The sequence below is a fragment of the Elgaria multicarinata genome, chromosome 3 (genome assembly GCF_023053635.1).
Source record: "Elgaria multicarinata webbii isolate HBS135686 ecotype San Diego chromosome 3, rElgMul1.1.pri, whole genome shotgun sequence".
Taxonomy (NCBI): Eukaryota; Metazoa; Chordata; class Lepidosauria; order Squamata; family Anguidae; genus Elgaria; species Elgaria multicarinata.
In genome coordinates, this window is record NC_086173.1 from 19,936,876 (window position 1) to 19,951,997 (window position 15,122).

The 15,122-nt window shown below is 44.8% G+C and overlaps 1 protein-coding gene across 1 annotated transcript in view; it reads left to right on the top strand.

Moving 5' to 3' along the window:
- The window catches only part of LOC134393944 (uncharacterized), a 31,060-nt gene extending 20,424 nt beyond the window's left edge, over nt 1-10,636 (top strand). The window contains exons 14-21 of the mRNA XM_063118970.1: nt 101-218; nt 4,577-4,746; nt 5,139-5,212; nt 5,787-5,914; nt 7,250-7,439; nt 7,716-7,854; nt 9,157-9,249; nt 10,577-10,636. Coding sequence (XP_062975040.1) covers nt 101-218; nt 4,577-4,746; nt 5,139-5,212; nt 5,787-5,914; nt 7,250-7,439; nt 7,716-7,854; nt 9,157-9,249; nt 10,577-10,636 — 972 coding nt within the window. The remainder of the gene's footprint in view (nt 1-100; nt 219-4,576; nt 4,747-5,138; nt 5,213-5,786; nt 5,915-7,249; nt 7,440-7,715; nt 7,855-9,156; nt 9,250-10,576) is intronic.
- Nucleotides 10,637-15,122: the final 4,486 nt, after the last annotated feature.

The following is a 15,122-nucleotide window of genomic DNA, read 5'->3' on the forward strand; positions in this document are numbered from 1 at the left end:
TTGTGGGGCTACCCTTTGGGGGGTTGAGAGGTGCAGAGTGTGGCCTTGTCTAAGCCTACCCTGAACTTTGCAGCTAACCTTGTCCCCTTTTGTCTTCTAGGAAATAAGCTCTTCTGGGATTGTGGCCACCTTCCGGTTGCAGCTGAAGGATCGCCTCACTGAAGTGGAAATGATAGACTTTGCCATTTCTTGCACCTTTTCTCCAAAAGACCTCATTGGTAAAATGTCTCCCTCATCTTGCTCTTTGATTCCTAGGTGAGAGTGCCTAGGGGACCAACCCTTCCTCCTGGGAGAACCTGAGCAAACGGTGAAGTGTCAAGTCTAATCGCGTAGAATCCAACAACTTCAGATTTGGCAATCCCCTTTTCAACCCAGCTTGTAAACCATAGACAACCCCATTCTTACTATGTGCTCTCTGTCACTCTTTTCCTTCCATAGGCCCTGTTCACACGCAACGGCAGCAGATCGTGGGTTAATTAGCTGTGGGTTGATTGTGGGTTAAACAAGCCACAGTTAGCCTAAGAACTAATTGTTGGTTAACTGTGTGTGGTTTAACACACAATTAACTCATATTTATTTATTATTTATTTATTACATTTATATCCCTCCTTTTTTCCTCCAAGGAACCCGAATCCATGAGATGTTGGTTATATGATGCAGCTGCTGATTTGGAGCCACTCGGGGGCAAAGAGCCGAAAATGCGCAGCAGAAAAGTCGGGGACTTACCCTGACTTTTCCTGCCTGAACGAGATCAGCGCAGCTTTTCTGCCATCTGTCCTCACTTTGGCGCTGCGCCGGGGGTGTTCCTGGGCTGAAGGCAGCCTCCCATTGGTCGCCGGAAGCTGCGGGAGGGGACAAGCCTAATGGCCGCTGGAAAGCCTGCACTGCCTCCCTTAGTGGAGATGATTCTCCGCCACCCTGCAGCAGTGATACCGTGGGGTTTGGCGGTGGAATGGCACCAACTCAGCGCCATGAAGACAGCCCCTTACACTCTTTTCAAAAAATATAAAGAGGGTCCTTTTCAGATTCTACTATTATTTCCGGGTTGTTCATAGAGGAGGTGACTAGAAATGTTCTTTTTAATTACTTTCTTAAAAAAATAATATTACTGAGGTGTAGTGCTATACTTATCTAATGCGAATTTTAAAGATATAATCTAACCCCTTACCCAGTCACCACCTCCATGAGCAACGTTGCTAAAATGGCAGTGTCTAGAAATATATTTATAGTGTATACGTTACATGACGTATTAGGGGTATAGCATTCTAATACTCAATTTAAGTGGTATTTTTGCGGTTTATCCTTTTAAAAAATTATATAGACAGGAGTGTTTTTGCACTACTTAAAAGATAGTTTGTTTGTTTTTACAGGTGAATAAAAGTGGTGCCCACTGCAAAGGCATGCTGAATAGTAATAGGTCGGGGTGGCGGTGTGGGTCTTTTATTATCTAGTTTGTGCCAGTTCCAGCCTCTTTCCATTCCACCGTCACGTTGTTTCTCCTCCTTTGAGGCACATGTGGTGAGGCTCTTCACTCCACTGTGACTGCGGATTGCAGTTTTGTACCACCCCCCAGGCTCGTCCTCAAAATTTCTCTCTGATTTTGATTCGTGGCTGTCCTTTTTCCTCTCTGATAACTGTCCTACTCTTATTTTGGGTGACTTCAATATTCATGTGGATGACCCTCAAGACGCTGCAGCTCTACGATTTCACTCCTTATCTTCCTCTTATGATCTTAAGCTTTGGTCTGATGTACCCACACATTCCCTTGGACACTGTCTGGATCTTGTTCTCACTCGGAATTGCTCTGTTTTGGACTTTTCTACTGCTCACTTTCCGTTGTCAGATCATCATCTAGTTTCCTTCAATCTTACTCATAATCCTCCTCCTTCACGTCCTGCTTCTCGCTCTTGTCGCGACTTGCAATCTATCAATTATGAGGCTTTTTCTCAGTCTCTAGCCTCCTCCCTTCCTTCTGTCTTTTCGGCTGTCTCCTTGGACTCTGCTGTCTCCTTCTTTAATTCCTCCTTATCTTCAACTCTTGATAATCTTGCTCCATCTACAACTCGGATAGTTCGCCCTTCTCAACCCCAACCGTGGCTCACCTCTTTCCTCCGCTACCTTCGCTCTTGTTCCCGGGCAGCTGAAAGCCTTTGGTGCAGGACCAGGGACTGGGCGGACTTTGTCCATTACAAATTTGTACTCTCCTCTTTCTCTTCTGCCATTTCATTGGCCAAACAGCAGTATTACTCAACGTTGATCCAGTCAAATGCTAGGCATCCTCAGCGGCTCTTTGCGTCCTTCAATTCTCTTCTGAAGCCTAATCCACCATCTCTCCCCGCCTCTCTGTCTGCTAATAAATTTGCCTCTTTTTTCAATGCTAAAATCCAAACTATTCGCTCTGATCTGGCCAGCTCTGCTCCTCTTCCAGTTCCTGTTCCTCATCTGTCAGTTCCTCCTGCAAATTTCTCTGCGTTTCCTTCGGTCTCAGCTGATGAACTGTCTTCAATACTGCGCTCTTCGAAGCCTTCCACTTGTTCTCATGATCCGATTCCTTCTCGCGTCTTTATTAATCTTATCCCTGCTATCCTCCCTTCCTTGCTTCATATTATTAATTTTTCTCTCTCCTCTGGTTCATTTCCTTCTGCTTTTAAACATGCTATAGTCTCTCCTATTCTCAAGAAACCTACTCTTGATAGGCTATCTCTGTCTAACTACCGACCTGTCTCTTTGTTGCCGTTTGTTTCAAAGATCCTGGAGCGTGTGGTCTACTCTCGTTGTCTTGATTTTCTTTCTAGTAACTCTGCTCTGGATCCTTTTCAATCTGGATTCCGTCCTTTGCATTCCACTGAAACAGCCCTTACTAAGATTACCAATGATCTTCTTACTGCCAAGTCTAAAGGCCATTATTCCGTTCTTATTCTCCTTGAGCTAAGTGCAGCCTTTGACACGGTTGATCATGATCTTCTTTTAGATTCCCTTCATGACCTTGGATTTTGTGGCTCTGTCTATAACTGGTTTGCCTCCTATCTCGCGGGTTGCTCTTTCAGCGTGTTGGCTAATGGCAGCTCGTCTTCTTCTTTTCCCCTTTCAGTAGGGGTTCCCCAAGGCTCGGTGCTTGGCCCGTTGTTATTTTCTTTATACATGTTGCCCTTGGGTAATCTTATTCAATCTCATGGCCTCCAATATCATCTGTATGCCGATGATACACAATTATATCTTTCATCTCCGGATCTTTCCCCTGATGTTCACGATCGTATCTCGGCATGTCTTTCAGATATCTCAGCTTGGTTGCTTCATCGTCGTTTGAAACTTAATATGGCAAAGACTGAATTGCTTGTTTTTCCTCCTAAACCTTCTCCTCATCTCTCATTCTCTCTTACTGTCAATGATGTTACGCTTACTCCAGTCAAGGAAGCTCGTAGTCTTGGCTTTATATTTGATTCCTAGCTCTCCTTTATTCCTCATATTGAGGCAGTAGCTAAATCCTGTCGTTTTTTCCTGTATAATATTGCCAGGATTCGATCATTTTTGTCTGTCTCTTCTGCCAAGACTCTTGTTCATGCATTGGTTATTTCTCGGTTGGACTACTGCAACCTTCTTCTCACTGGCCTTCCTTCTTCTCACATCAGTCCGTTGGTTTCTGTTCACCACTCTGCTGCTAAGATCATCTTCTTGGCTCGCCGCTCTGACCATGTAACTCCACTTCTGAAATCTCTTCATTGGCTTCCAATTCACTTCAGAATCCAATATAAACTTCTCCTGTTGACCTACAAGGCTTTTCACTGTCTAGCTCCTTCCTATCTCTCCTCTCTCATCTCACACTATTGCCCCGCTCGTGCTCTTCGCTCCTCTGATGCCATGTTTCTCGCCTGCCCAAGGGTCTCTACTTCCCTTGCTCGGCTTCGTCCATTTTCTTCTGCTGCCCCTTATGCCTGGAACGCTCTTCCAGAACATTTGAGAACTACAAGTTCAACTGCAGCTTTTAAAGCTCAGCTAAAAACTTTTCTTTTTCTTAAAGCTTTTAAAACTTGATTTTGTTCTGACTTTATACTGTTAGTTTTACCCTACCCAGTGCCTGTTTACCCTACCCTGTGCCTGTTTGCTTTCTCTTCCCCTCCTTACTGTTTTATTATGATTTTATTAGAATGTAAGCCTATGCGGCAGGGTCTCGCTATTTACTGTTTTACTCTGTACAGCACCATGTACATTGATGGTGCTATATAAATAAATAATAATAATAATAATAATAATAATAATAATAATAATAATAATAAGGTTCAGCTGCCCAGGAATTCACTGCCCATGTCAAAACAAGGCCCCATTAAGGGTGCTAGTGTGGATAGGACACAGTACATGCAGAAAATGCACAATATCCCCAGGGAGTGTAGAAAGTTGGCTGCGATTCTGCATGTAGTTTTCAGCAGAATAGCAATGCTAGGAGACTTCTATCTGGAAGCACCCCAAATGTGGTGGCACCAACGGTCCAGCCTCAATGGAGGCTGGAGCTACAGAGGAAGGAATACTTTACCCACCAGCGTGGTGGCCTGAGGTGTGAGCTGTTGTCCCTCTCTTGCAGACTGTCGGTCTAATGGCACCGTTGTGGTCTCTGCCGTGAAGCTGGTTGGCCTCCCAGAAATGGAGCCGTCTGGTTTGGTGCTGCGGGACAGGCACTGCAGGCCAGCTTTGGTGACAGAGGAGGGAGCAACCTTCATCTTCAATGTGAACTCTTGTGGGACAACCCGCATGGTGAGGAACGGCTGGGTCTGTTCTCCTGGAGAAAGGCTACTGTGGTGGATACAGATGCTCTTGGAATGCTTCCCCAACTTGGGTGGGTGGGTATTTTGGACTTCCACTCCTTTCAGCCCCAGACAGCATCACCAGTGGCTGGGAATTGTTGTCCAGAACATCTGGAGGGTACCAGGCTGGAGAAGGCTGCAATAGACCAACCTCAAAAGCTTGGGCTGAAATAGCTACAGGAACTGGATGAACTTGATTTCCCCCTACCTCACAGGGTTGTTGGAAGGATAAAGAAGTGGGGAGGGAAATGCCCCATCTCTGCTACCCTGAGCTCCTTGGAGGAAGGTGGGATGAAACATCTCTGGAACCTCCCTCTTTCTAACCCTGTAATCCTTCCGCAGTTTGAAAGCTCCACCGTGACCTATGAAAATGAGGTCCTGTACTTCCTGATGGGCCAAACCGCACCGGTTTATCAGTGAGTACGCCTGACTTCGGACAAGCACAGATGCCATAAAAGCATTGTAATCTGTTGGGAGGTAGATGCCGCCACCCACCCTGGCTGTGGGGACAGGCTGCTATAGCACCATACTAAACGCTGCTCTAGAGCAAGCGATGCAAGGCCCAAATGGAACGGGTGTGATGGAACGGGGTATTTCTGGCCCAGACATGGGGATATCTCCTAGGCAGGCTTGTCTGTCTAACAGTAGCTGCATCGTGCCTTTAAACATGGACAGCTGAAGCTCATGTGGTTGTGTATGTGTGTGATGTGGTGGTGGTATATGCCCCACTTAAAAAAACCCTGAAAAGATGAGGCTGTACCCTCAAGTACTTAGTGGCTGGATGTTACCCATCCAGCCACCAAGGGCTTGAGGGTATAGCCACATCTAGAGGCCTTCAAGAGGCAGCTGGACAGCCATCTGTCAGGGATGCTTTGAGGTGGATTCCTGCACTGAGCAGGGGGTTGGACTTGATGGCCTTGTAGGAACCTTCCAACTCTACTATTCTATGATTCCTCTCATGGGCAATTCTTGTATTTTTATTATTTTAAGGTTGAAATGTGCATGCCGATACTTCATTGGGGATGCTGTCTTGCTCCAGTATAGTCCTCTTGAAATTCCATCACCAAGCATCCTGCCTGAGACTGGGCTGCTGGCGCTTGCCCTGAAGCTGGCCAGAGGTAACACCCAAGGCATGGGCACCATCTGCAGCAAGTGTGTGTGTGTCTGTCTGCAGCTCCAACGTTAATCATTGGCTATAGTTAATTGTGAAGTAAGAAGTATATTTGAATCTGGATGCATATGTATTGTACAGGTATTGTCTTAGAACAGGGGTGTTGAATCTCTTTCAGACCAAGGGCCAAATTCCATTTTGGAGAAGCCCTCGAGGGCTGCATTCCACTGATGGGCGGGACTTGAAGGCAAAAGGGGCGGGGTCAAAAATACCAGCATGTTTTAGCTGAAAACTTTTCCTGCCAGTAATTAAGCCTTAGACATTTCAGCCTTTTAGAATTTGGGGTGGGGGAAACTGTACAACAGCTGTGAAACTACCAAGGGATCAGGGGCCTGAGGTTCAAGCCCCTGTCTTCAAGGCCTTCTTCCCATGTGAGATGGTGGCAGCCATCTGCAATTTTCGTAAGCCTCTGTATTTTAAAATTCAAGATTTTTAAAGGCAGCAGCAGATCTGATCTAACCTATTTTAATTGTTATAATCCTAGTCTGTAACAAACCGTGGGACGGGGTAACAATCAGTACCTCACTATGTAGTTCTCTTGCTGCTGCTGTTGTAGGGTGAACCCTGAATGGGTTATGGGTCTCTATATACTGCTTCTAAATGAGCACAAGTATTCAAATTGTTATTATTATCACCCATGAATTCTAGAGAGAGCTAGAATTTGGAAGAGTTCAGATTTCTTTGAATATATGTGTTTTGGACGCAAATTTGCCTAGTATTGAAATGGAATTTTCCTAATGTCACGGAATTTTCCTAATGTAATGCATTTTTAATGTCATTTTCTCAAACGTTTGCTTCTTTTGATTGGAGAACTCCTTTGCAACAGTTAGAGGACTACCAATTTTGAAAGGTTACTTGAATTTTGGTTCGCGTATTGCTTTGGAAGTGCAAAGTTGGGTAAGCTTGCATTAAACTGTGAACCGAAGCAAATTTCTCCCCTATCCCTAACCTGGCTCCAGTAGCTTGTATCACTAAGCGATGGCCTCTTGCATTGTGCTAGCATAATATTCTTGTGTTGAAGAGCAAAATGTAGTGGGAGAGACAAAAGCATTGACCTAGAAAAGGTTTCCCCAACTTGGTGCCCTCCAGATGTTTTAGACTACAACTCCCAAAATCCATGACCTTTGATCATGCAAATTGAGGTTGATGGGAGCTGTAGTTCAACAAATCTAGCAGGACCAGGTTGGGGAAAGCCGACTGTATCAGTGCCAGCTCTCTTTTGAACACGACTTGCAGTAAGATACCGCAGAGCAAATCTTAACGGGCTTCCCTCTCGCCCTAGATAAGTCCTACAGTGATTTCTACCGGGACACGGAGTACCCAGTGACGCGCTACCTTAGAGAACCTCTCCACTTCCAGGCAGAACTTCTCCACAGCCAGGACCCCCAGCTAGAACTCTTCTTGGTGGACTGTTGGGCCACAGCGTCGTCAGACAGGGACAGTTCTCCACAATGGCATATCATGGTTGACAGGTAACGCTGCATGGATTCCAGTCTCCAAGTTCTAAAGGGCTGATGGGTAAAGGCCCGTATATTACGGTCTCTAATTTCTAAAGGGCTGATGCTACATTTTCCTAGAGCGGCCTAACTGTGTGTCATCTACGAGTCACACAATTCTGCTTTGCTTGAGGCAGATTTTGGGGTTGTATTGACGTCTCATTTGATGGCACTTTTAGACCAGACTGTCCTGTCCTGACATGCTAACCTGGTAGGGGCCTCTTAGCTTCTCTGCTTCTTCTTCTTCACAAGTTGCGAGAACATGGAGGACACGCATCGCACCACTTTCCACAGGGTCCCCAGCGGCTCAGTCCCATTCCCTACACACCTGAAGCGGTTTGAAGTGCAGATGTTTACATTCATGGTGAATAGCCAAGCTCTTCGAGGCCAGGTAAGAGGTGTCTTGTCAGTTGCGGCATGGAATCATGCTATCTTCAGTGGTGCCGATAAGGAATTCGACTCTGGACTAAGGGCGCAATCGTATACATGTTTAGACAAAAAAAAAGTCCAGCAACTCCCAGCATGCCTCAGCTGGCTTTTTTTTCTGTCTAAACATGCATACGATTGTTCCCTTAATTGTTGTAAGGGGAGCTTTTCAGCAGGTAATGTATAGAATCATAGAATAGTAGAGTTGGAAGGGGCCTATAAGGCCATCAAGTCCAACCCCCTGCTCAATGCAGGAATCTGCTTTAAAGCATACTAACAGATGGCTGTTCAGCTGCCTCTTAAATGCCTCTAGTGTGGGATTGCCCACAACCTCCCTGGGTCATTGGTTCCATTGTCGCACTGCTCTAACAGTCAGGAAGTTTTTCCTGATGTCCAGCCGGAATCTGGCTTCCTGTAACTTGAGCCCATTAGTCCGTATCCTGCACTCTGGGATGATCAAGAATTGATCCTGGCCCTCCTCTGTGTGGCAACGTTTCAAGGATTTGAAAAGTGCTATTATGTCTCCCTTCAGTCTTCTCTTCTCAAGGCTAAATGTGTCTAGTTCTTTTAGTCTCTCAGAGGGCTTTGTTTCCAGACCCCAGATCATCCTCGTTGCCTTCTTCTGAATCCCTTCCAGCTTGTCTGCATCCTTCTTGAAGTGTGGTGCCCAGAATTGGACACATTACTTAAGGTGGAGGCCTAACCAGTGCTGAACAGAGGGGAATCAGTATTGAGCACAATTTGGAAGCTATACTTCTATGAATGCAGCCCGAAATAGCATTTGCTTTTTTGCAGCGGCATCACACAGTTGGCTCATAGTCAAGATGTATTAAGCCAGCCGTGCTGTATTTGGGTTCCCTCCTGTTCATTTCTGCTGAGTGGGCAGAAGGGCTGAGCCAGATGGCGCCACTGTACTGTCTTGGGTTCCCCCTAAAGAGGGTGGTCCTTGTGGCAGTAGGGATGGCTGTTTTTCATTGCTGTGTCCTGTCAGCCTCTGCTAACATGAAATCGTACTGTTGCATTGCGTGCTGACTGAGCTGCCCCCTAGGAATTAAATGATGCCCATTAAAGTCTTTTAAAAATAAAATTTTAAGTTGTCCTCCTAGTTTCCATGTTGCCTTCCTTGGCACAAGCCGCTACACTTGTGCTGGGGCCATGGAGGAGGCAGAGTACGGGTGGTCTCACTATGACTTAGCAATTTCCTTCCTCCTCAGTTATTTTATAATGCAAAGCGCATTCTTCTCCCACCCCCCACCCCGGTCTCCAGATCTACTTCCACTGCAGTGCAGTGATCTGTGATTCCAGCTATCCATCTTCCGATGCCCTCTGTGCCAGGCGCTGTATTCCCAGAAGGCAGAGAGTAGGTAAGTGCCCCTAAAGTAGATGGTTTGAATACTGGTGGTTTGAACTGATGCTCCCGAGCAAACCTGGAGCACTTTCTACCTCATCATACGTTGCTATAGTGCTGCTTCACTCCCTGCCTGACTCCAGGGCCGGGCTGGGGAACGTCAGGCCCAGGGACCAAGTCTAGCCTGCCTGGAGTCCGAATCTAATCCTCTGGGATTCCCCAGATGACCCCACCCCTTCCCTTGGCCCCGCCAATTGTTCAGTGGTTTCTCTCATTCTAAAAGGTTCAAATGCCTCTCCCTAGGTTTAGTTACTGGCAGTAAGAGCTTTCAGCAAAAATAGGGTGGTATTTTGGCCCTGCCCCTTTTGCCATTGGCCCCGCCCACCACTGGAATGCAGCCCCTGAGAGCTTCTCCAAAATGGCTTTCGGCCCTCAGCCTGAAAGCGGTTCAGCACCCCTGGCCTTGAGGAAGGAACGCCATCTAGTGGAGGGGAAGAGCACTTGTCCATGTGTTTATTGACCTAGGGAGCATTTCGTACTTGTCTGTAAGGGAGCCCTAGCCTGCCGCCTCCTGCAAAACACCCCTGGCCATATGAAGCTGTACTCCAAAAACTGCATATACGCCTCCCCACTGGAAGATGTTTTTACGTCCTGTCATCTATGTAAAAAAAACAACACATCCAGTTGTGTAGGTTAAAGGCTTTTGTACTCTCTCTTGACTGACCGGCTCATTACTTTCCAGTAGAGGCAGATATTGCCTCTTGCCGCACTCCGAGAAAGGCATCTTTAAGGGACATATCTAAGGCTATGTTAGTTCATGGAACTAGAAATCCACCCTTCAGTCAATTCTTGGAAATGTGGCTATAAGTCCAAGAAACTCTTAAGAAAAAAGTCCCACTTCTGAAAGCAGTCTGGCAATAGTAGCTTCATGCCATGCACTACCCAAGGGAAGGCAGTTGCGAATGTTGAACTCCATATTTGGATGTGGCCTGGGTTGTAGCAATGTTCAATTGCATCGTTTGAGCAAGTGGTTTCCCTCCATTGGCTTGTCAGATAGTGCGGGTGCAGAATGTACGAATCAATGCAGTACTAAATAAGAAGGGGTGCAACTGTAACCCCTTAACACCCACAGCACACAACATGTCTAATACTGTGCCAGTGCGAAAGGGTGTTTTCCCTTTTTAAAGTAGGATGATACCAAAAGGAAAAAAAAGTCCAACTTCAAATGTGTGCCGATGTAGAGTGGGCACAGCGGTGGCACTAGTTTGCTTCTGATTAGGAAGCTGTGGCCCTGAAGGTGGGAAGACTGCTGTGTCTTTGTTTTTTATCCTTTTCCTAGGCCGAAGCACTGGTTCCACCAATGACCTACGGGGGTACATCTCGTCCGGAGCAATTGTGATAGGAAGGAGGAACCATACCTAAGTATCTTGTAAATGGACTTGCTCGGTGGCAGCGTGTAGCCACTGAAATGGCAAATGTTATTTATTGCTGGCTGCTGTTGCTTGTGTATTTTGTACAATAAAAGCCTACAATAAGCACATTCAGACCTTTGATCTTGTGGTCCTCTGTAAAATCTTTTAAGAGGAAGGGTAAATTGAGGATGGGGTTGAGGCAAGCTAGAAGCCCCAAGATTTTTTTTATTAAGAAATGCCATATTGGAACTAGTACAGCTGTCTTCTACTCAGGAAAGACAGTAAGTAGAACTCAAGGGTTCCTCATTTGGGCTCTTGCTTCAAAGCAACTGCACCCATGTCAGGGTTGCTACCAAACCTTTGCTCTAAAGCTTTGTTTCAGTAGGCAGGATTGTCTGTGTCATTTTGCTCTACACGAACTACAAAGCTATTCCAACCACCTTGTGAAAATTTAGCTCTTGATTTGATAACCCTGAGCTACAGGGATCATGGGGGGATGATAGAGAGACATGTGGTTTAACTTCCAAAGTAGCTGAGACTGGATGTCTGGTCAAGAAGCATGCTATGCTGTAGGAGAAAGCCATCCTAATTAGTCTGATCTAGGCAGCAAAAGGTTCACTAAATTACCCTGGCAGATGTTCTGTAACAATTTGTTATAGATCATAGATAGCTCTCTTGGATATGTGCATCTAATAGCCCCTTTTAAGCCAATCTCTTCTGATTCATAGAGAACAAATATAGGTGAGCCATGTCTAAATGGGCAAAAGGCGGGATACAAATAAATATAATTGCCATGGTCATGCATATATTCCATATTCTGCAATACTGTTAATATTCTAATCAACTCTGCCCTGGCCTATTAGTCCAAATAAAGCTATGTCAGAAACAACGGCTTGAGCCCTCTTCTGTTATGGAGTAAAAGGGTGACTTGCAGATTAGAGGGTTGATCCAGGATCTGCTTCCATGAGAGGAAGGGGGCATTCTGCAAGAAAAAGGGCTCCATTCATGGATGGCCCCTCTGCTCAATTTTGGGGAATCCCTTCTTCCCCTTTAAACCGAAGTCTACTCCATTCAGCAGGGTCTCCTGAAACTCTGTAGCATTTTCAGGGGGTGGAGGGGCTGCCCTGAGACAGAGCGAGTGTCAAAGTCCACTTTCACCAGCGCAGTTGAGCCAACATCAATCTGGATTCAATTGTAGGTAAACAGCAATCTCCATGTTGTATAATTTCCACATTCTAACACCTTTTCCTAAATAGTAGCATGCATGTAATATGCTCGTGTAGTAGTGACCTGTACTAGCTTTACAGCTGTTTTAACATCCTCATGCTTACAATACTCATTCTCCCAGTTAAATAATGACTGCTGTATCATCTCTTTGGATGCACTAGGCCCTGCACAGCCAGCCAGTAGATAAGAGCGGACAAAAGAAGTCAAGGGTTGATGAAGTGATACATATGAAATAGTGGAACCTCCGGCAGCACCAAGGAAAGTGTGCTTGGGTAGTAGAGAATGGCTTACTAATAGTAAATTAGTTTCCTTCAAAACAATAGCTCAAGAAGAGAAGTAGGTGATAATGGGGAAAAGATAGCAGTAGAGGCATTCTGATTAAACACTAAGGTGATACCCATCCAGTGGTTTTGGCTATTCTCTTGCTGGGTATCTTGTTACAGTAGGTCCAAGAGATGGAGAAAAGGTAGATTTCTGAGTGTGTGAGAAGCAACATGCAGCGATTTTATTTGGGATTTTTGAAATGTTACCAGCAGAACTCGCAGTGTTACCATAAAACAGGTAAATAGTAGGAACTCTATGTAAGCTGTGAATGCATGGGATATTGAACCTATTAAATTCCTCTAAAGCTAGGTGCTGTAAAATAGTGGCTTGTCTATACCAAGTCAGCTCAAGGGGTGTAATGACAGAGAAGATATTTCACTTGGCAAAAATCACTAGGAATTCACTCAATGTTTAGCAGCTGTTAAGAGTCTGATCTACAAGACAGTATCAAAGATTAAGCACTTTGTGTGCTCATATAGGACCTATGCTTACCTAGAGTAGCTCACAATCTGTCTTGCAATGGTAATTTTCTTGGAGCACAACCTTTTTAGTCTTGAATGGTGGACAATGTATCCTTCGATAGTTTTATTAGTAGACATGTTTTTTTTACCCAGAACTTGGGTGGTCCTCTTCATTACATGAGGGCTAGAAGCTTGCCCATTTAGCATTTATAAGCAGTTAGTTTGGGTTGTGATTTTTATGAGACTGTAGTTGGATTGTTCAATGCTAAACAGTTAAAAAAAAGTTCCAGCATGTAGAAGGTACCAGAGGAACTTACTGAATGTCTGGTTGAGTCAGGCTCCGGATGTGTTATGGTGATAGCAACATCATAAACCAAACCCCCACAGCCATTGTTTTAAATAGTTCCACTGCCTTTATGCATGCTCGCAAGAGCGCTGGAAGCAAATGTTTGTTTTACTGTCAGTGTGTCCTTCATATATCTGTAACACGACTTTGTAGAAATGAACCTTGAAAGGAACGCTGGAGGAACCCGTCCTTGACTTCAGGCCTGGATAGAATGTGGTGGCCATCAACAACTCAATTTCTTTGATGCATGGCAGACTATTCCCATGCTCAAGAATCTTATGCAGCATACAGAAGCTGAGTTGGACTACAGCCTCACTTTTTCAAGGTAGAAATGACTCAACACACTCGAATTCCAACTTAACGAATTGCCTGAACCACTCAGCAAACCAATTAGAAAGGCGGTAATTTGGACTGTGCTATGATAGAATTGCTACCAGCTCCAGTAGTGGTTTTACCCTGAACTCCCCCCTTCACTCTCCCTTTAACTACTTCTAGCATTTGTTATAATATTCCAAATTCCACAAGACTGCTAAAGTAATGGGTCTTGGCTTCTTTCAACTACACTGCTTGCAGTATAACGCAGGTAGATAGAATGTAAGACACTGATCTCTTCTGTATCCCTGTTTTGGATTCATGAAGATAATCTAGCTAAACACAACACATACAGGGAAAATGCAGATAAAGCGTAAAAGCATAAGACAAGGGAAAACAGCACATCAGAAACAGGGCTGCACATATATACTACATTTCCACAGAGGTACAGAATATCATACTGGTAGAAGGTTCTGTAGCCAAGGGAGTCTTTCACTGGAAAAAGTATGCTGCTCTTCTAGTTGCAAAGAAAATTCCCCATGCAGGAATTGCTGAATAAGATTTCCAGCACTTGCAAGGCTTCTCAACCTTACAAAGTCCCTTGGCCAACTCTTTGTTCTTAGAAACAAAGCTGAGAAAAGTACAATTTCTACAAAAGAGTACAAATTGTAGAATGTCTAACTTTCAAAGTTTTAAGTAATTCAGGAATTCATGTTTCCTTACCATATAATTTGTTTCCATGGTGCAGATTACAATTCTGCTGCCAAATATACATTGTCCTTGGTACAAAACATCACAAAGCTCATTAAGATCATGCATTGATGAGAAGAGGCCAATACAAAATACATGGTGCAAGAGAGGGCAGTGCTTATATATACCAGAACATCCCAGCTGCTGACTGCAGGATGCTGGCACCCAATACCGCCATGTCGACTTTATGGGCAATGAACAGGCATATGGGCTGCTTAGTGATTGCTAGCAGGCAAGTAAGATGTTCCAAATACTGAAATGGAAGTGCTGAGAAGAGACCATGACAATCAAATACGTCACTAGAAATTTACATAGATTAGCTTCACTTCCTGTTCTGTTGGAGCAGATGTTGCTATCCCGTTTGTCATAAGGATGCTGTGTATAACCCATCATAAAGAATTCCTTTAGTTTCCAATCAGTTTCTAGTAGAGCAAAGCCAGAAAAGTTTATTTTCTATCCCGTTTTTCCACCAAAGAGCTCAGGGAGGACCTTTATTGGTATCAAAAGACTACTTACCACTCTATACTGCCTCAAGAATACAAACAGGTAGCAGGTTTGCTAGTGGCCGGGCTCTCTACACTTTGATGATTAATTCCAAGTTAATTTGACTTCTCTTACTGTCATCCTAAGGTCTTGCTAAAAATTCAAATTCTAGAATATTCCACTTATTCCCTTATAGGGATTATGGGAAGTGCAGATATGCAGAGTTTTCACTGCGGGCACAATTTACTCCAAATTAAGTGTGTCCTTGACTCTGAAGTTAGATTTTTCTTGACAGGCGCTGTCCTGTCAACACTCAACTCTTGGGAAGGGTCACGGCTCAGTGGCAGAGTAGACGTTTTGCATGCAGAAGGCTCAATCCTCAGTATATCCAGGTAGAGCTGGAAAACCTCCTGCCTGAAACACTGGAGTCAGTGCTGCCAGGACTGGGATAGATGGACCCATGGCCTGACACAGTATAAGGCAGCTTCCTATGTCCCATTTATTGAGTGAGTGTGGAGTTCCCTTCCCAAAACAAAATTTTAAAGAAGCAAGAAGTAAACCCCCACCGTG